This window comes from Piliocolobus tephrosceles, chromosome 1 (assembly GCF_002776525.5).
Source record: "Piliocolobus tephrosceles isolate RC106 chromosome 1, ASM277652v3, whole genome shotgun sequence".
Taxonomy (NCBI): Eukaryota; Metazoa; Chordata; class Mammalia; order Primates; family Cercopithecidae; genus Piliocolobus; species Piliocolobus tephrosceles.
Window position 1 is genome coordinate 25939225 of NC_045434.1, and position 21308 is coordinate 25960532.

General features: G+C 34.0%; 1 protein-coding gene across 2 annotated transcripts in view; it reads right to left on the reverse strand.

Annotated features, from left to right (window-relative positions):
* Positions 1–21308, reverse strand: part of NME7 (NME/NM23 family member 7) — a 220571-nt gene that overhangs the window by 104470 nt on the left and 94793 nt on the right. For both annotated transcript variants that reach the window (XM_023207111.3, XM_023207112.2), the window contains 3 exons: positions 7658–7722; positions 5157–5225; positions 749–850 (listed from right to left, as the gene is read on the reverse strand). In XM_023207111.3, the coding sequence (XP_023062879.1) occupies positions 749–850; positions 5157–5225; positions 7658–7722 (236 nt within the window). The remainder of the gene's footprint in view (positions 1–748; positions 851–5156; positions 5226–7657; positions 7723–21308) is intronic.

The following is a 21308-nucleotide window of genomic DNA, read 5'->3' on the forward strand; positions in this document are numbered from 1 at the left end:
TAAATAAATAATGTCCTGAATAAAATTAAATTGAATTGGCTGCTCATCTTCAATAAACTACTTATAAATAATAGTAAAATACAGGAAACAGTCCATTTAAATTAAGGTTAGTGTTTAAATCAGTAATGCTTCCCACAATCCTATCCAGTTTCTAATATTTGCATAGAGCTTTATCACAGTGTTCTAATGCTATTTCTACTTGTCACCCTCCCCACACCTACACACACACACACACACACACACACACACAGAGTCAAATGTCCAAGAAAAAGTAGTTTGCTTTAGGGAGAAAACCCAAAGCAAATTGAAAGGTATACTAGTGAACACCAAATTTCATATAAGTCCCATTGATCATATTTACTTATGTATTGGTATGCTGCCACTGTATTATAAGAGCTTTCTTTATGGCCCCCTATGTCAAAGGATATGTAATACCTTAGATACTTTCTATTATGAAGCTTGCAAAACATATTTACCTGGACAATTTAGCAAGAAGAAAGAAAAAAAGAAAATGCCATAGTAAATGCTTCTGCCTATTCTATATTGTCACTAAGTTAACAAAAAAAAATTATCTTTCTTCGAATGTTATGTAAAAATGAATTTTGTAAAGTGCCATTTTGAATTAAAACTTTGTATATTATATTCACTTTTATATTATTTACTTAAAGGAACAAACGAAAAATTATAAACCTGTTAAAATAGTGAATAGATAACACAAAGTAGGCTAATATTTTAAACAATTACTTACAGGATCAGCAGGTCCACAAAATTCTCTAAATGTCTTTGTATCATTATTCTGTTGAATCTCCATTGCTACGCAAGGGCCAGAATACATTTCTGTCACCATGTCCTATGAAATTTAATATAAAAGAATGAAAAGAATTTTAACAATTTTTAACTCTCCTGTTTTAATTGTGACACTGTTCCACTAATGTCCTTAAAGTCATCTGTGACTTCTTCCCCACTTATATCCCACACATCAAGCAGTTCCCAAATTCTGTCCATTTTTCCTTGAAGAATATTTTTTATATATGCTCTTCTTCTCCATTCCTATCACATTTTAACGTAATGTTTTATTATCCAACACTTTCATTATTTGGAATGATCTTCTAATATATCTTCCTTGCAAAGGCCTTCTTGAATACAATGTTGTTGAATTCACATTACTAAATATATATATATATATATAAATTTCAAATGTTTTATCCTAAAAAACCTTTTAAGAATCATAACGCATTCTAGCAACAAGAAAATAATAGGACCAGATTTATTCTACCACATTAAACATCTAGAAACTAGACAAAATATATGAAACTATAGTTTTCATACAGTGGGTGATGGGCAGCACAGGTCTATGACCCCTGAAAGTATGGAAACAGATGAGGTGAGCTGTAGAATTGCTCTGTCTTACTGTCTAGAGGCCGTTTCCAGACCAGTAGACCAGGCAGAGGAAACATAACAGAGCCCAACGTTCTCTGAGTTGAAAAGACAAAGCTTGGACTTCAGGGAGGCCAATGTAGCTCTTATTTTCAGGGAAGAATACTGGAGAGATGAGGGGAGTATGCAGAGAATAAGCTACAGGATCTGCAGAGGAGTTCCCATGAGTCTTTGGCTACTAATCTGTCACATGTGTAGAGGAAACTACCTGAGGCTGGGGAAAGAATTGCCACAGAGTAGACCAAACAGCTCAGAGACAGCACAAGGCTGAGAGGAGTTTATGTTTCTACCAGTCAGAGTGAAAGGCCTTTTTATATGATACATGGAGCATCAGGGAGAGTCCTCAGAAGGGTACTGCACCATAGTAGTTGACCTAAATTAGCCCTAGATTATAAGATGCCCTATACCCATCCTACAAAGACAAAAAGCAAGACTCAAAAGTTTCAAATTGATTTCAAGTGATTTAACTAAGTGCCAGGCCAAAATTGAACACTCTTTACAAATCTACCGTGTAACACTGTAAATTTTACAATATGCAGCATCCAATAAAAAATTACCAGGCAGGCAAATATGTAGGAAAATACTAACAATTACCAGAAGAAAACTCAATAAATATACCCAGCAATTAAATGACATAATAACATAAGGATATTAAAACAGCTATTATAAGTTCCACATTCTCAAATTATACAAGGAAATATGAACATGATGAGCAGAAATTAAAAAAATATTTAAAAGATCCAAATAGAACTTCTAGAGATATAATCTAAGACATCTAAATTTAAAAATACACTGAATGGGGCGAACAGGATAAGACATTGCAGAAGAGCAATAAATTTGCAGACATTCAATAGAAACTATTCAGAAATAAGCATAGAGAGAAAGAAAAATGAAGAAGAAGAAAAAAGCCCTGCTGTGCAACCATGTCAAGCTGTCTATTATATGTGTAATTAGAATCTCAGAAGAGAAGGTGATAAACATAAAATATATTTTTAAAAATAAGTGCTAAAAACTCTCCAAATTTGCTCAAACCCATAAACCTATAGATCCAACAGAACACAAGGATAATAAATGCAAACAGAAGTACACTAGGATGCATCACAATAAAATTAGGTAAAAACAAAAACAAAAAGCCTTTTAAGCAGCCAGGGGGTTGGGCGGGGGGGCAGGGGAGAAGGATATTATATAACAGTGGGAAAAAGATAAGGATGACAACAATGATGACCAAAAAATGTAAATCTGTATTCTATATCCAGGTGAGAAAATATTTTTCAAAAATGAAGAAAAAAGGAAGACGTTTTAAGACAAAAAAGCCCTGAGACAATTCACCATCAGAAGCATTTCATCATAAGAAATATTAAAGGAAGTTCTTTAGGCAGAAGGAAAAAAATACCAGACAAAAATATAAATCTATACAAAGCAACAGTAAACATGTAAGTATAAACATAAAATGCTTTTTTTAGTTGGTTTCTTTTTCTTTTCTTTTCTTTTCTTTTCTTTTTTTTTTTTTTTTTTTGAGACAGAGTTTTGCTCTGTTGCCCAGCTGGAGCACGGCGGTGCAATCTTGGCTCACCGCAACCTCAGCCTCCCAGGTTCAGGCTATTCTTGTGCCTCAGCCTCAAAAGTAGCTGGGACTACAGGTGCCTACCTCCACACCTGGCTAATTTTTCTATTTTTAGTTGCTTTCAAAGATAATTGTTGAAAGCAAAAATATTAGCAGTGTATTGTTGGGTTTATAGCATACATAGATGTAAAATGTATGGGAACAACAGCACACAGAATAACAGGGGAAAAATAGAAGTATACTGTTTTAAGATTCTTAGCTCTCTATATAAAATGGTATAATGAAAAACATGATCAAAGAAAAATGCCTCTCACAGTGTCTAGAACACTCAAAAAATATTTTTTTTCACCCTCCTGAATAGCAAAGAACACTTCAGGCAGAAGTGAAAATAGATATAAAGACTTTGAGGCAGAAGTACAGTAGGGATATATGAAGATCAGCTTAGAGACTAGGAGCTGAGTGAGACTATGGGAAAGCAGTAAGAGATGAGGCCAGACCATGTAGGGTCATGTAAGCCATTTTCATGACTTTGGAGGGTTTATCATACACAACACCAAAGTAAAATAATTTATTACAGAATGTATTTGAATAGTGATCCAAAAGCAGTCATCTTACCTAATATAAACTACAGAAGCAAAAAGAGGAGGAAAAGGATTTCATAATTTATATGGTACTCATAACTCTACTCATTAGAGTTCCCGAGTGTATCCCCCAAAGTCATTTTGCTATTTCACAAAGGTCATATGTAATTGATTTTTTATGGATAATTATATTGAGTCTAATTTTCTGTCTCATGATATTGAAGTACTGCCTACACATAAATGTCAAGAGCCAAATTTTCAGGAGGAGCAGAAGGCATGAACAAGTTTTCCAAAAACAGAAAAGTAAATTTTGTCTGCTTTTCTCCCTCCCTTCCTTGTTTCCTTCTTTTTCCTCTCCCTCCTTTCTTTCCTTTGTTTGTTTCTTTCTTCTTTTTCTCTCTCTCTCCCTCCTCCCTTTTTTCTTTTTATGTCTCTCTCTCTCACTCATTCTCTTTCAGTGTTGATTACAGATACCACTGAAAATAGACATACAAGGCTGATCAAAATGTATAAAATGGAAAGGAAAAAAACATGTTAAACAAATAACTTTGTCAACAGCATAACATGTTCCTTCAAAAATTGACTCAGACTTTTTAAGTCACCCTAGTTTTTAATTAAGTCACATATTTTTTAAACAAAAAAAGAATCTTTTTGTTTCCTTGACAGTCTTTTGACTGCTGTCCTTAGGTAGCTATGTGTAGGATCATTTGATTTAATGTCTATCCTCCCCAGAGCATAAGTTCCATAAATGCAGGCAGTATGTTTTTTGTTCATCACTGATTATTTGGCATATAGCAGATACTCAATATATATAATAAGTGGATAACAGTAACAGTATGAGATAAGAATTATCATCTTTTTATGACTGTACATGTTAAAGCAGAAAATATAGGTGTAAATGATCAACATGGATTCCACTACCAAAGAATTATGTAGACTAAATAATAAGAAAAACAACAATAATAGCAGGTAATATTTACTGAGTACTTTTAATATATGAGACTGTTTTACATAATTTATTTCATTCAATTCTCACAACAATCTCATAAGGTAATAGTATTATTCCCATTTTATAAATGGGTTAATCAAGGTTTAAAGAAGGTAAATAAATTGTCGATGGTCACGTAATTACAGGATTTAGGATATGAACCTAGTGTCTGACTCCACAGAGCAGGAAGAAGAAAGAAGAAAATTGAGTTTAGGAAGCTGCAGGCTGGTTGCAATGAATTTTGGGAGATATGAAAGGTATATAGTTTGAAGAAAGTAATGTGGAAATAACTGATTGGTTAACATCAGGTTACCTCAGGTTACTTTTTGTCATATGGATGAAAGGCAGAGAAAACTTCATTATTATATCAAATGAAATTAGCCTGTTTGGGAAATTTGGCTTGCTCTCTCCTGATTTCTCAGAAGGTCAGATAACAACTTAGGTTGTTGACAATTTTAGTATGAATGACTCTGTATTGATTTTTAGTCTGGCCACTTGGGACCTAGATAGGAGCTTAGTCCAAAACACTGAATCCTATACTTTTTATTTAACAGTACAAATGTTTTACATTTACTTTTATACTTACATGATATTCGGTCACTACTCCTTTATAAACTTCATAGAATTCTTCAACATTAACCCGATCCATATTGAACTATATCAAAAAATGAAACAAAACAAACCATAAACCAACCAACAAAAGAAAAATAAATGAGCCGCACTTAGCACTTAACACTTGTAATATCTTCTTTACTCTAAAATGTACACTTTACATAGATTACTCTTTGAAGAAAAAGTGTTATTAAAGATCAGCTCATCAAGAATAACAATGGATAACAGCATCATTCTAGGTTCTGTATATGCATCATCTCATTTAGCCCTCACAACCACCTTACTGCATAGTTGGTATTAATAGCTCCACCTTACAGATGAGACTATTAAGACTCAGAGGGGTCATACAACCTCCTCGAACTGGCATCCTATCTCAAGCAGTCTAACCCCATTGATCATACTTCTACTTACTACACTACACCTCTCTCTGAATAAAATCTCATTCTTGATACAAAAGAAGATTTATATGCAATATTAATTGCACTATTGATAGATTAGTGGCACAAGAAAGAAATATTACTAAAGAAAAATAGTTCAGACTTTTAGAGGAGCTAGAAAACAATACTATTTTCCTCCCAAGCATTCGGAAAAATCCCTAGTTAGTCTGGTTCGTGATAAAGCACTTATACAAGTCATGTGGACTTCCTGCTACTCTTCAAAAAGAATTATGAGTAAGAATATGCTTACAAAGTCAGTCTAGAATGACTTATTCTTATCAAGGCTGAATTTAAATTTAGTTAGGAATAAAATTTAGTTAAATTCTAAGGTTCTCAAAAACTAAGACCTTATTTTTTTAAAAAATAGCCTCAGAATTCCCAATTTTATTTTCCCTCCATTTTGCTTGTTTATTGTTGCCAGGATTGAAGACCCACTGAGAAATTTCTGCCTATACGGACAATAATTTAAGCTGTGAGGATTTATTTTTATGGGCAACATTACGACTATAGGGAGGAAATTCTGTTGGATTTCAGTGTTTTATCCTACATTCATATATGTTTGGTTAAATGCAACAAAATACTAACAGAAGATATCATTTATTAAATACCTAGTAATTTGAGCCAGAAATGATTATTTTATTTAATCTGCAGAATAACCCATCTAGGCAAATAATAATGATTTCATTGCCTAGATGAGAAAACTGAGAATGAGAAGGCCTGACATTTGGCCAAGGCCACATGCCTAGAAAGCAGCTGACTAAGATTCAGAAATAGATCTTTCTGACTCTAAAAGTCAATGATTGTGCTTGCTACTACACTACCATGCCTTCCCTATAGGCTCAGTTAATCATTTTTAAAATTATTTTTTTCACTGAGTACAAACTCTACCCAATCACCAAGCTAAGCTACAGATCTAGAATTAGGTCAGTGTTTAAAACTAACATTTCTACATTTTTTAAAATAGGCTCACATGTCATCCTACAATCTTGTTAATATATCACCAAGCTAATACTTTTAGAAAGTTTTGGCTGACAATTACTTTATAATTTAGGTAAGATTCTTCAAATATCAATTTTCTCATTAGTCTTCAAGTTTTGCTCAATGACTTTGTAAACTATTTCCATTTTTTTTTTTTTTTTTTTTTTTTTTTTTGGCTTATTGGCACAAAATAGAACTTCATTTTGTGTCCTGGTCCTTGATTTTGGGTAATCTTAAGACTTTGTAGAAAGCTGTTTCTTTTCAGAAAAAGAAAATACAAATGATACTGGTAAGAAAATTCTCAGCTTCAAAATGGCTGTTTTGGTATTTCACTATCAAAAAAGCATAAACTTGCTGGGCTTCAAACACTGTAAAAACCAAATTGTTTATCTGATTCATATAATAATCTGTTACCCAATTTCTAGTCAAATGTACCAATGAGTACAGCACAAAGGTATGACCTCTACCAAAGTGGCTGTTGTTTCTCCCTGAAAGGTTTCTTAGGAATGTATGAGCAGCACAATTTTGAATAAGCATAGGCTCTGAAGGTCCAGTGCTACAAGTGCCAACAGAGGTGCTGGAATACACTAACTCCAAAGAAGGTCTTGAGAGAAAGTCCAAAAACCAGTAAAAGACACTGGTTAGGGAAAAAAATATGAAAACTGATTCTCTTCCTTCATTATCTGTTTAGTTAATAATACAGAAGACAGAAAACTCATCACAGTTTCTCACTTTGATTCTACATTTTGTTTATAAGAACAAAATACAGTTTTTGGTCCCTATTTATTTTGCAACTAAAGTTTCCAGAACTGTATAAACTTACCTTATAAGCTTAAATTAGGTGTATCATTGAATATTACTTCTCTCAGTAAAATAGTATATGGGAAAAATCATTTCAAAAACCATTTTTTGACTATAGGAAGGTTACTGAGTTCAGTAAGTATATCTTTTATTTTTAATGTGGTTCACAAGTACACAGGGAACATTCAAAGTAAAGCATTTTATGATTATTTCTGAAAAAAATCCTCATGAATATTATGGTTCATTGTAAAGTACCTACCATCTGCATAGCTGAGATTTCAAAACCTGCATCTCGGATAGCCATCAGTATCTTTCCCAACAGTCCTGAAAATGAAGGACAATGAGTGCAAAAATACAAAATTCTAAGACATTTTAGTTTCTTAGAAATGCAAATTTTTTACAGCAAAGTACTTTTTGTTTATACTCTATATTAAAAAAAACACACACACTTTGCAAGAGAAACTAAATTAAATCCCGAATACTGAGCATTCAATTTAATCATTTGATTTCCTTAGGAAATGCTTCAAGAATATCAACAACGGTTCTGAGGACTATGCAAAAAACTTTTAAGATAATATTTTGCCTTTAAAGCCCCTGAAGTCTAGTGATGTAGAGAACATAAAAATCAAACAATTATAAACGGCATTATTTAATACAAAGAAATGAAATGCCAAAGTACAAGATACAGAAGGAATTCAAACAAGAGTTCAAAGAAGGAGAAAAATCAAATTGTAACTGAAGAAATAGGAAAAAGCTTCAAGGGGAAATGAAAAGCATGAATGGTCCTTAAAGGCTGTGGACAGATGAGTTTATACAGGGACAGGAGAGAAGGCACACACCTGGGAAAGTGTGAGCATATTTAAACGATAGTAAGAAGACAGAAAAGAAAAACAAATCAAAAAGGAAAAGTGGTTCAATTCAAATCGATAAAGGCCTTAAATACCAACATGAGGAATATAGTCTTTATCCCACAGATGAGTGATTTTTATATTGGAGTCTATAGTCTCTGGGGGAATGGGGCTGACTTTGAGATTCCATTTGTTTCCTATAAAAGTCTAAGTTTCTTTTTTTCAAGTCAACTAAAACTCTGTCTCTTATACATACGTGCACAAAGGCGCACACACACACACACCATATTCCGGATCATCTGGATCTTACCGAGTGACCCTAAATCACCATGTACTATTAGTGTCTGAATGTGCATTTGTATTTACTATCCTACCATAGCCATGTAGTGCTATTTTAGTTGTAGCAGGCTGAGGGGTGAGAAAAAGATAGAGAAGGATCTGTTTCTCAAATGATACATCTGTACCAAATGAAGGTCAAATGATATCACAGCATGCTATAGAAACAAAGGTTTCTCAGAAGCTTGAAGACAGAAAAGTGGTAGATTAATTGAGTCATCGCAGTAGAACAGGCTCATGCCTGACTCAGAGTCTGTACTATATTCACGTTAAGCTTGTTTATATGGCAAATAACATCTTCTGTCACATTAATGCTATCAAGTTAAATTTTGTTGTATAGTTTTGCTTGCTATGAATTTGCAAATTATTTTAGCTATGTAGTTTTATGTGCAAAAATTTGTATTTAGTTTTAATTTGGACATATTTAAGTTGTATTACTAAAAGTTAAAATAATTTATGTCAACACTGAGAGTCCATGAGAAAAGCTTTCCTTCAAAAAGAAACACTGCCAAAAGAAATGAAGAGTTACTAAAAATGTTGAATGAGAAAATACAAAATAAAAGTAGTATTTTAGGAAGGTCACTAACGCAATACTGATGAGCAAGCTGGTCTGAAGAAAAGAAGAAGTAGTGGAAAGAATAGCAAAAGCTTTTGAAATCATTCAGAATGCTGGTTGGAAAAAAATAGGCCAAGATATATTTAAATATTTTCTCTCTTATTTTGAACTTCAAAGCGTGGATGGCAGCAGTAGAGAAAGAAGGAGGTAATGAATATAAGATATTTTCAAACAAGAAGCAATAGGATTAAACTGGATACAGAGTATGAAGATGAAAGAAGGGTAAAAGATGATTTCAACATTTTGAACCCAAGTGAATGGAAGAATGACAGCCCCTTTAAGAAGAAAACAAGTAATGATGAAACCAAATTAATAAGGGGAAAGACACTGAATTATTTTGGACATAGAAACCCAAAGCATACTATATAGCATTTATAGAGAAGGAAACTGATCAGACCTTGAGGATACAGCATATCTAGTGGCTGAATGAGTAAAATAATCTCCCTGCACCAAATCAGTGACATGGGATTGCATACCAATAGACAGAATTATAAAGGTAGAATAAGAGGTACAGAGAGGTTAGAACTGCAATGATGCCAAGAGGCATTTGGAGACAGTACTTTATATAAAGACTTGGAGAAGAATACACATTCAAGGCAAAAGGAGCATTAAGCAAAGGTCTGGAGATGTAAACACCATAGTTCTTCTGGAATAAAAGTATCTTCATCTTACTGAATAATAGAGTGGAAAGGAAATGAGACAGAAGAGAAGGGAGGAGAGGTGGCAGAAGCCATGATAGAAGGACTATACAGAGGTTTGGATTTTATCCTGTAGGCCAGAAGTTCTCAAACGTTTTGGTCATATAGACCCTTTAGCTTTTAGATAGTACTGAAGACCTTTATATAGGTTACGTCTATCAATATTTACTATAACATAAGTTAAAGTGTGTTTATTCTCCCTTACTTGACAAGTGGTAGTTTCTTTTCTTTTCTTTTCTTTTTTTTTTTTGAGATGGAGTCTTGCTCTGTCACCCAGACTGGAGTGCAGTGGTGCAATCTCAGCTCACTGCAAGCTCCACCTCCCAGGTTCACGCCATTCTCCTGCCTCAGCCTCCCGAGTAGCTGGGACTACAGGCGCCTGCCACCACGCCCGGCCAATTTTTTGTATTTTTAGTAGAGACAGGGTTTCACTGTGTTAGCCAGGATGGTCTGGATCTCCTGACCTCATGATCTGCCCGCCTCAGCCTCCCAAAGTGCTGGGATTACAAGGCATAAGCCACCATGCCCAGCCGGCAAGTGGCAGTTTCTTAACCTTTATATAGGTTATCTCTATCCATATTTCTTACAATATTAATTTTTAAAAGCTTTTAAAATATTTAATTTAAATATAATAAAAATCCTTTAAATGTTAACATAATTAACATTTTGTGAGGAAAAATGAGATAGTTTTTTTAAAAATTTGATCTAAGCCAAAAGGCCAGGAAGAGATTATAGTATTTTTTTTAATTAGCGAGAAGACAGATACTGTTTCACATTTTTAAAAAAATCTCTTTAATGTCTCACTTAATAAAAGGCAGCTGGACTCACATTTACTTCAGCTTTCAATCTGTTGCCATATGTTGTTTTGGTTGGAGTATATTTAGTTGGAAAATGGTGGAATATTTTAATAATCTTTTTACAATAACTGTGTGTATTCTCCTTTACTTGATAAGTGATAGTTTCTTAAAAGTTTGTTGCAATGTATAATCTAAAACCTTTATCAATACACTTTTTTTTTACCCTGTTACATTAAAATCCACTGGTCTATCTTGTATGTACTTTGAATGAAACTATGATATGACTCAGACATGATTTTCAACATCACATGTTAATCATTTGGCAAATACCAGCTCACTGAGTTATGCAGATTTTCCGCATGCTGATTCATTTCATTATATATCAAAAATCAATTAAAAATTTGCTAATATCATCGCCAATTTCATCAGAAGAGTCTTTCTATTCCGTTATACAATGTATTCGGAAGTTGTCAAACTGAAAGTGGTGAATATAGTTTTTCAAGGTTCTAAGTTTAGTTTTCCTTTGTAGTTTATCTTCACTTGGATTTTATCTTTGGCAATAGCTATTGTCAGTTGTTTTCTTTGATATGATAGGCTTACTTAATTTGAAAGACAATGCCTGCCAAATACTCAAGTCTGAATGAGCATAATTTGTCTGTCAGTCATTCTTTCAAGTAAAAATGGTATTCCATAAAAGAAAAAGCATCTAATTGAGCTGACAGCGCAAACAATTGTGAACGGGATTACTCACAAATGCTCTTCCTTAAAACCATTACATGGAGCATTATGTGTACTTATTTACTTCACACAGAGTATTAAAAAGACCTATATATGAGGATCAAAAAGTAATAAAATTATTTTTACTGCATCTAAGATATTCTTAACTAAGTATGGCTTTTTTTTTTTTTTTTTTTTTTCTGCAGATGCATGATGGTTAAAATACAATAACTACTAGGACAGTTTGGTGCCACTGCCTTGACTCATTCTAAGGCAGTAGCAGTTTTACTCACCATTGCTTTTGCACCATCAGTGCAAATAACAACACATTAAAAAAGGCAATTAAGTATGAAATCAGTTTTGGTCTTGCAGATCCATAAAAGGGTCTCATTTATGATAATAAAAAAATACATGATTACATATTAACCCTAATCTAAACATGAAATTTAATCTAATCTAAATATTCAATGCTATGTTTTAATCAATATGAAAAGAAGTCTATAAACTATATCTATTACAAATTCTAAGAATAAATAGGACAAGTTCACACGATATATAGGAAGATGCTCACCGCAGAATCATTAGCAATAAAAAAATTTTAAGTTCTAAATAATAAAAAACAGGAAAAAGTTAAAGAAGAGTAAGTTCCTACAACTAACTTATTACTCAGACATTAAACATCAGATTTTCAAGTATTATTTAATTGCATAGAAAAAAATTCAAAGTACAATGTTAGTGCAATTCAAAATTGTATACATAGGATAATTCCCAATTCACTTTATAAAACTAGTATTATCCTGATATTGAAATCATATGAAGACAGTACAAAAAAATAAAACTACACTTCAATAGCCCTTACAAATATAAATATAAAAATTATTTAAAAAAATTTTTAAAACAATAATTTATTTACTTAATTTGAGAAAGGGTCTTACTATTTTGACCACGCAGGCCTTGAACTCCTAGGCTCAAACAATATTCCTGCCTCAGCCTCCCAAATATCTGGGATTACAGGCACATACCACTGTATCTGGCTAAACATAGAAATTATTTCCAAAATGTTAAAATTTTAGGAATTTTATAATTTCCAATACATTTTAAATTTTACAAATTTAGCAATATATACAAAGAATTATACACTATGACCAAGAGAGGTTAATTTCAGGTATGCAAGCCTGGTACACTATTCAAACTATCAACCAATATATTAACAGGCTAAGGAAGAAAAATCACACAAACATATCAATATATGTTGATGACATATCTATCTATAGATATATATAACGGCATATATTGATACAGAAAAAAAATTTGAAAAAATACATTAATAAAATGGTAAGAAAAAAATAGGAATAGAGGACAACTTCCCCATCTTCATAAACAGCATCTACAGAAACCCACAACTAACATAATAGTGAAAGACTGAATGCTTTCCATGCAAGACAGTAAACAAGGAAAGAATGTCCATTCTCATTGCTCTGATTCAATATGGTGCTGGAAAATTCAAGTCACTGCAACAAGACAAGAAAAGGAGATAAAAAGTATACAGACAAGAAAGGCAGAAATATAACTGTTTCTATTTGCATATTATATGACTGTCTATATAGAAAATTCCAAATAGCCTAAAGAAATTCTAGAACTAATTATTTATTTCAGCAAGGTTGAAAGATACAAAGTAAACATACTAGATCAGTTGTACTTCTACACACTAGCAATAAATACTTGAACACTAAAACTAAAAATATAATAGCATTTATAATCACTCAAAAAGGAAATAAAATTGGGTGTGAATCTAACCAAAAAGGTATAGAATTTGTGTATGAAAACTATAAAACGCTGGATGAAAGAGCTAAATAAACGAAGAGCACATAGTATTCATGAATACTTAATAAAGATGTCAATTCTCTCTAAATTGATAAATAAGTTTAACAAAATTGTTATCAAAATGCCAGCAAGTTTTTTGTAGCATTATTATGATTATTCTAAGATAAGATTATTCTAAAATTACATGATAAGATAAAGGAACTAGAATAAAACAATTTCAAAAAAGAAAAATGAGGGGTAACTAGTCTACTCAATATCATGATTTATTATGTAACTACAATAACCAAAAGATGGTGTAGTATTGTCAGTGATAGAGATCAATGGAACAGAACAAAAAAACCCAAAATGGAACCACACAAGTATGTCCAACTGATTTTTTACAAAGGTGCAAAAGCAATTCAAGAGAGATAACTTTTCAACAAACTCAGTAAAGTTAGGAAATAAAGTTACTTCCCAGAAGGAAGTCTACACAATGAAAGGATAACACAAATTTGGGGAAACAGCTAGTCTTTTCTCATCTATACATTGTGTAAGCTAGTCAAATATTATTACACGTAATCCTCACAACACTGCTATGGACTGAATGTTTGTGATCCTCTGAAATTAAGATCCTAACTCCCAATGTGATGAAGGTAGGGCCTTTGTGGGGAAGTGGTGATTAGATAGCAAGAACAAAGCCCTTGCGAATGGGATTACTGCCCTTATAAAAGAAGCTCCAGAGAGTTCTCCTGCCCCTTTCACCATGTAAAGACACAGTAAGAAGGTGCCATCTATGAAGAAAACCATGGGCCCCGACCTGAAACTGAACCTGTGGGACCTGGGACCTGATCTTGGACTTCCTACTATGGAGAACTGTGGGAAATACATGTCTGTTGTTTAAGACATCCAGTCTATGGTATTTATATTGTAGCAGCTCAAATTAACTAAGACAATGCCTATGAGTAAAGTAATATTATAATCTTCATTTTATAGACATTGAGTATCTATACTCAAGGATTAAACAATATCCCTTAATAGCTAGTAAGTGATATAACTGAATTTTAAACCCAGTTTTGCTTGCCCTAGAGCCTAAGATTATGTTATAATAAAATAAATAATCAAAATATTTAGTTGGCATATATATATCTCAATTAAATAACTAAACAATTTATGTATATGCAAAAATATACATATGTGTATATATATGTATATATATAGCTATGTAACATCTTTTTTGATCTTCTGAATATATACTATAAAATCTTTAACAAAGATAGATATAGAATGTATATCTAGTAAATTCTTAATTGTTCAGAGGATAATCACTTAATTTAACTTACTGATTATTCAGACTAAGATTTCTTTCCGTCTTACCATTCTCCTTACAGAAAAAGGAGGAAAAAAGATCACTTTATTACTTATTAATACTTCTAGGAAACTGCTTTATAGAGAGAACATTGTTAAAACTTAAGTTGTTGGGCGGGTGCGGTGGCTCATGCCTGTAATTCCAGCACCTTGGGAGGCCGAGGTGGGAGGATGATGAGATCAGGAGATTGAGACCACCCTGGCTAACATGGTGAAACCCCGTCTCTACTAAACAAAATACAAAAAATTAGCCGGGAGTGTTGGTGGGCGCCTGTAGTCCCAGCTACTCGGGAGGCTGAGGCAGGAGGATGGCGTGAACCTGGGAGGCGGAGCTTTCATTGAGCCAAGATTGCGCCACTGCACTTCACCCTGGGTGACAGAGCGAGACTCCGTTTCAAAACAAAACAAAACAAAACAAAACAAAATTGAGTTGTTAAAAAGTAGATGCACAGTATTCTTCAAAATTCTAACAAAATTGGTTTTCATAGTTAATTATCTAATAGTTTTATTTTACCACATGTATCTATATCAAAAATATTTCTTGTGAAAATAACTTATTCTGATCTTAAAGTCTTTCCTGGCATCAGTATTTTCCCTTGATACCACAATGTCTACTGGCTAAGTGCGGTGGCTCATGCCTGTAATCCCAGCACTTTGGGAGGACAAAGTGAGTGATCACTTGAGGTTCGGAGTTCAAGATCTGCCTGGCCAACACTGAGAAACCCTATCTCTACTAAAAATACAAAAATTAGCCAGAAATGGTGCCATATGCCTGTAATCCCAGCTACTTGGGAGGCTGAGGCACAAGAATCGCTTGAACCCAGGAGACAGAGCTTACAGTGAGCCAAGATTATGCCACTGTCCTCCAGCCTGGGTGACAGAACAAGATTCTGTCTCAGAACAACAGCAAAAATAAAACAAATAAACAGAAAATCATAGTATCTATCATCTATAGTATACCTCACAGCAATCCTGCAGCCAATGAGCCCCTTACACTGTGGAAACACTTGAAAAATATCGCTACCGCAAATGTTAAACTTACTGAATGTAACAGCAAGATACAGATGACAACAAAACCCTATGCACGAGCATGAGAATCGATGAAAAGGACACTTTGGTGAGCAAAACAACTTACAAAACTGAAATTTAATGAAGAGGCCAGGCTGTTACACAAGACAATTCACTATTTATTACCTGTATGCTTTGCTTCACAATCCTTATAACAAATAGGAGTGGTGGGAAATAAAATGAAAGGAGTTTTAAAAATGAAAGAATGTCAACAAGGAAATCTTGCAATTTATTTTGGAAAGAAACTGAAAGAAAAATTTTAACTGTGATGTAGCCAAGAGTACATGAACTAATAAAACTGATGCCTGAAATAGACCTGTTTAATATTAATAACCATAACCAATTTAAATCAAATTGGAAGGATATGATTTCCTTTAAAATTTAAATCTAGTAAAATAAAACTCAAAGTCATTTTAATTAAAAAATAGACCTAGTGTATCTTTAAAATATGATTAGTGTAAAGCCAAATAAAAAAACTAAAGATTATGAGAGTTTAATGTTCAATGCTAATGTATAAAAGAAATCACAAGTGTTACTAAATTCAACAGAAGGAATTTAATACTAATGTTGGCAAACATGCATAACAAATAACCTTAGGCATAAAAACCAGGTGGAAAAGCTTTCTGTCTCCTAGACAGCAATATGTTACTAGGCAATACCACTTCACTGATAATCTTCCTATAATGTTTAATGGAAACACTCAGATGGTTGAAGCTACCAATGTCTATGGTTTTCTGCCTTGCAATAAGGAAAAATATTGTAGAATTATATTAAACCAATTGCAGACGAGAGTCTGGATTCCAGACCATCCTGGGCAACATGGTAAAACCTCATGTCTACAAAGAATATGAAAGAAAAAAATTAGCTGGGCATGATGGTGGGTGCCTGCAGTCCCAGATACTCAGGAGGCTGAGGTGGGAGGATCACTAGGGCTCAGGAGGCCAAGATTGCAGTGAGCTGAGATGGCACAACTGCAATCCAGCCTGGGTGATAGAGTAAGACTGTGTCTCAAAAAAAGTAAAAGCAAATCAAAATAAATAAGAGTTTGGATTCCACAGAATTGTTAAATTGAGAACCAGTAAGGCACTTAGGTCTTAATGGATCTCAAATTTAATCCATCAGTTGATCATAAAACCCACATTAATAGAAAGTAGGCTTTTAAAAGACAGATTTAATTCATCCAATAGATTGGTGATCCTCCACTAACACCATATACCCAAATCTGAAATTCACATTTTTCCTTAAAGCCAATTTCCTAACAAGAACAAGCTGTACATTCCTTACAAGGTAGTAAAAAGAGTAACCAACAGAATAACTTTATTTACTTTATTTTATTTTATTTTATTTTATTTTTTTAGAGGTGGGGTCTTGCTATGTTACTGAAGCTGGACTTCAACTCCTGGGCTTAAGTTATTCTCCTACCTCACCCTCCCAAGCAGCTAGGACTACAGGCATGTGCTACCATGCCCAGCTAATTATTAAAAATTGTTTGTGGAGACAGGGTCTCACTATGTTACCCAGACTAGTATCAAACTCCTGGCCTGAAGTGATCTTGCCACCTCAGTCTCCCAAAGTGCTGGGATTACAGGTGTGAGTCACTGCATCTGGTCCAGTATAACAACAGCTTTGTAGATATACCCACAATATGGTGACTTTGTGTACTGAAATCATCAAGATGCAATTAAGTGAATAGAAAATAGTAAAAATAGGCTCCATACCATCATAGGGACAGCAGAGAAGACCTGCGGGAATGAAGATTTCCAGAAAAGGGTTGTCAAGGGTTCCTCCTCACTGTGAAAACAAAGACAGGCGAAGCATGCAAAGGAAGCTAAGAACAGCTAAACCTTGGTTGAAATAAGATCACAGGTTTAAAACAAGGACAGTCTAAGAAAAACAAAATAAAGTAGGGTACTGAGTAGATAGGCTGAAAACCGAAAACTGTGTAAGATTGGGTAAATAGGCCAGGTGCAGTGGCTCACGCCTGTAATCCCAGCACTTTGGGAGGCCGAGGAGGGCAGAGTACAAGGTCAGGATATCGAGACAACAGTGAAACCCCGTCTCTACTAAAAATACAAAAAATTAGCCAGGCACGGTGGCGGGCGCCTCTAGTCCCAGCTACTCGGGAGGCTGAGGCAGGAGAATGGCGTGAACCCAGCAGGCAGAGCTTGCAGTGAGCCGAGATCATGCCACTGCACTCCAGCCTGGATGACACAGCGAGACTCCATCTCAAAAAAAAAAAAAAAAAAAGATTGGGTAAATAGATCATATGAAGTCTAAAGTCAAAGCCAGGTTAATACAGAAAACAAGTTAACCACACAATCACAAAGTACAACTAAGTTTCTACAGCATAGGGTACTGCCAGCTTTAGGCAGAGTGAGCTGCTTCCTAATCTTAAGGGGCCAGTCCCTATGTGGTTGGAGTAAGTACATGTCCCGTTAAGAAGGCAACTCCATGTTTCTAGGAGATTTTCATGAACGTTATTATGTAGGGGCTATTCTCATTATATGAAAATCTCAGTTTTAAAAATTTTTTTATTTCAATAGTTTTTGGGGTACAAGTGGTTTTGGTCACATGAATGAATTATATAGTCGTGAAGTCTGAGATTTTAGTGCACCTGTCATCCAAGTAATGTACATTGTACCCAATAGGTAGTTTTTTAATTCCTCACCACCACCCCCAACCCTCCCTCTTCTGAGTCTCCAAAGTCCATCAAATAATTCTGTATGCCTTTGCATACCCATATCTTGGTTACCACTTATAAGTGAGAACATATGTTTTTTAGTTTTTCCATTCCTGAATACTTCACTTAGAATAATGGCTTCCAGCTCCATCCAAGTTACTGCAAAAAACATTATTTCATTATTTTTATGCCTGAGTAGTATTCCATGGGGTATATATATCACATTTTCTTTATCCACTCATTGGTTGATGGACACTTAGGCTGGCTGCATATGTTTGCAACTGTGAATTGTGTTGCAATCAACACATGTGTGCAAGTGTCTTTAATATAATTACTTATTTTCCTTTGGGTAGATACTGAGTAGTGGAATTGCTGAATCAAATGATAGATCTACTTTTAGTTCTTTAAGAAATCTCCATATTGTTTTTCATAGAGTTTGTACTAATTTACATTCCTACCAGCAGTGTATAGGTGTTCCCTTTTCACCACATCTATGCCAACATCTATTATTTTTTGACTTTTTAATAATGGCTATTTTTGCAGGAATAATGCAGTATCTCATTGTACTTTTAATTTGCATATTCCTGATGATCAGTAATGTTTAGCATTTTTCATATGCTTCTTTACCATTTTTATATCCTCTTTTGAGAAATGTCTATTCATGTTATTTGCCCACGTTTTGATGGGATTTTTTTTCTTGTTGATGTGCTTGAGTTCATTGTAGATTCTAGAAATTAGTCCTTTGTTAGATGCATAGATTGCAAATATTTTCTCCCACTCTGTGGGTTGTCTATTTATTCTGATAGTTATTTCTTTTAATGTACAGAAGTTTCTTTTATTTAATTAGGTCCCATTTATTTATTTTTATTTTAGTTGCAATTGCTTTTGGGGTTCTATTCATGAATTATTTGCCTAAGCCAAAGTCCAGAATAGGTTTTCCTAGGTTATCTTCTAGAATTTTTATAGTTTCATGTTTTAGATTTACATCTTTGAACCATCTTGAGATGATTTCTGTATAAGGTAAGGGATAAGCATCCAGTTTCATTCTTCTACATGTGGTTATCCAGTTTTCCCAGCATTATTTATTAAATAAGGTGTCCTTTCCTCAACGTGTTTCTCTATGCTTTGTCGAAGATCAGTTGGTTTTAATATTTGGCTTTATTTCTGGGTTCTCTGTTCTGTTCCACTGGTCTATGTGCCTACTTTTATACCAGCACTATGATGTTTTTGTAACTACAGCCTTGTGGCATAATTTAACATCTGGTAATGTGATGCCTCCACGTCTGTTTTTTGTTTGTTTATTTGTTTTTTGCATAGGATTGCTTTGGCTACTCAGGTTCTTTTTCTAGTTTTATATGAATTTTAGAATTGTTTTTTTCTAATTCTGTGAAAAATGATGTTGGTATTTTGATAGAAATTGCACTGAATCAGTGGATTGCTTTGGGTAGTATGGTCATTTTCATGATACCGATTCTTCCAATCCATGAGCATGGGATGTGTTTCCATTTGTTTGTGTCATCTGTGACTTCTATCAGCAGTGTTTTCTAGTTCTCCTTGTAGAGATCTTTTACTTCCTTGGTTAAATATATTCCTAGGTCATTTATTTTTTTCCAGCTGTTGTGAAAAGGATTGAGTTACTGATTTGATTCTCAGCGTGGTCATTGTTGGTGTATAGCACTGCTACTGATTTGTGTATATTGATTTTGTGACCTGAGACTACGGAATTCATTTATCAAATCCAGGAGTCTTTTGGAGGAGTATTTAGGGTTTTCTAGGAATACAATCATATCACTCGTGAACAGCAATAGCTTGATGTCCTCTTTTTCAATTTGGATGCCCTTTGTTTCTTATTCTTGCCTGATTGCTTTGGTTAGGACTTCCAGCACTATGCTGAATAGAAGTGGTGAAAGTGGCATCCTTGTCTTGTTCCAGTTCTCAAGGGGAATACTTTCAACTTTTCCCCATTTATTATGATGTTAGCTATAGGTCTGTCATATATGGCTTTTATTAGTTTCAGGTAAAGTCCCTTTTATACCTGTTTGTTGAGATTTTTTATACAGGGATGCTGGATTTTATGAAATGCTTTTTCTTCATCTATTCAGATGATCATATAGTTTTTCTTTTTAATTCCTTTTATCGGATGTATCCTATTTATTGACTTGCATATTTTAAACCATCCCTGCATCCCTGAAATGAAACTTGGTCATGGTATATTATCTTTTTGACGTGCTGCTTGAATTAAGTAGTATTTTGTTCAGGATTTTTGCATCTATGTTCATTAGGGATATTGGTCTGTAGTTTTCTTTTTTTCTTATGTCCTTTCCTGGTTGTGGTATCAGAGTGATACTGGCTTCATAGAATGAGTTAGGGAGGATCCCTCCTTCTCAATCTTTTGGAATAGTTTCAGTAGGATTGGTCCCAGTTCTTCTCTAAATGTCTGGTAGGATTCAGTTGTGAATCCATCTGGCCCTGGGCTTTTTTTTTCGGCTTGGCAATTGTTTTGATTAGTGATTCAATCTCATTGCTTGTTCTTGGTCTGTTCAGGGTTTCTGTTTCTTCCTGACTTAATCTAGGAGTGTTTATGTTTCCTGGAATTTATCCATTTCCTCTAGATTTTTTAGTTTGTGTGCATAGAGGTGTTCACAGTGGTCTCAAATGATCTTTTGTATTTCTGTGGGGTTGGTTGTAATGTCTCCAGTTTCATTCCTAATTGAGCTTACCTTAACCTCTCCTGGTTAATCTAGCTAATGGTCTATCAACTTTGTTTATCTTTCTGGAAAACCAACTTTTTGTGTCATTGGTCTTTGGTATTTTTGTTGTTGTTGTTGCTATTGTTTCAAATTCATTTAGATCTGCTCTGATCTTTGTTGTTTCTTTTCTTCTGCTAGCTTTGGGTTTAGTTTGTTCTTTCTCTAGTTCCTTGAGGTATGATGTTAAGGCTTTCAACTTATCATCTTGCAGATTTTTTAATGTGGGTATTTA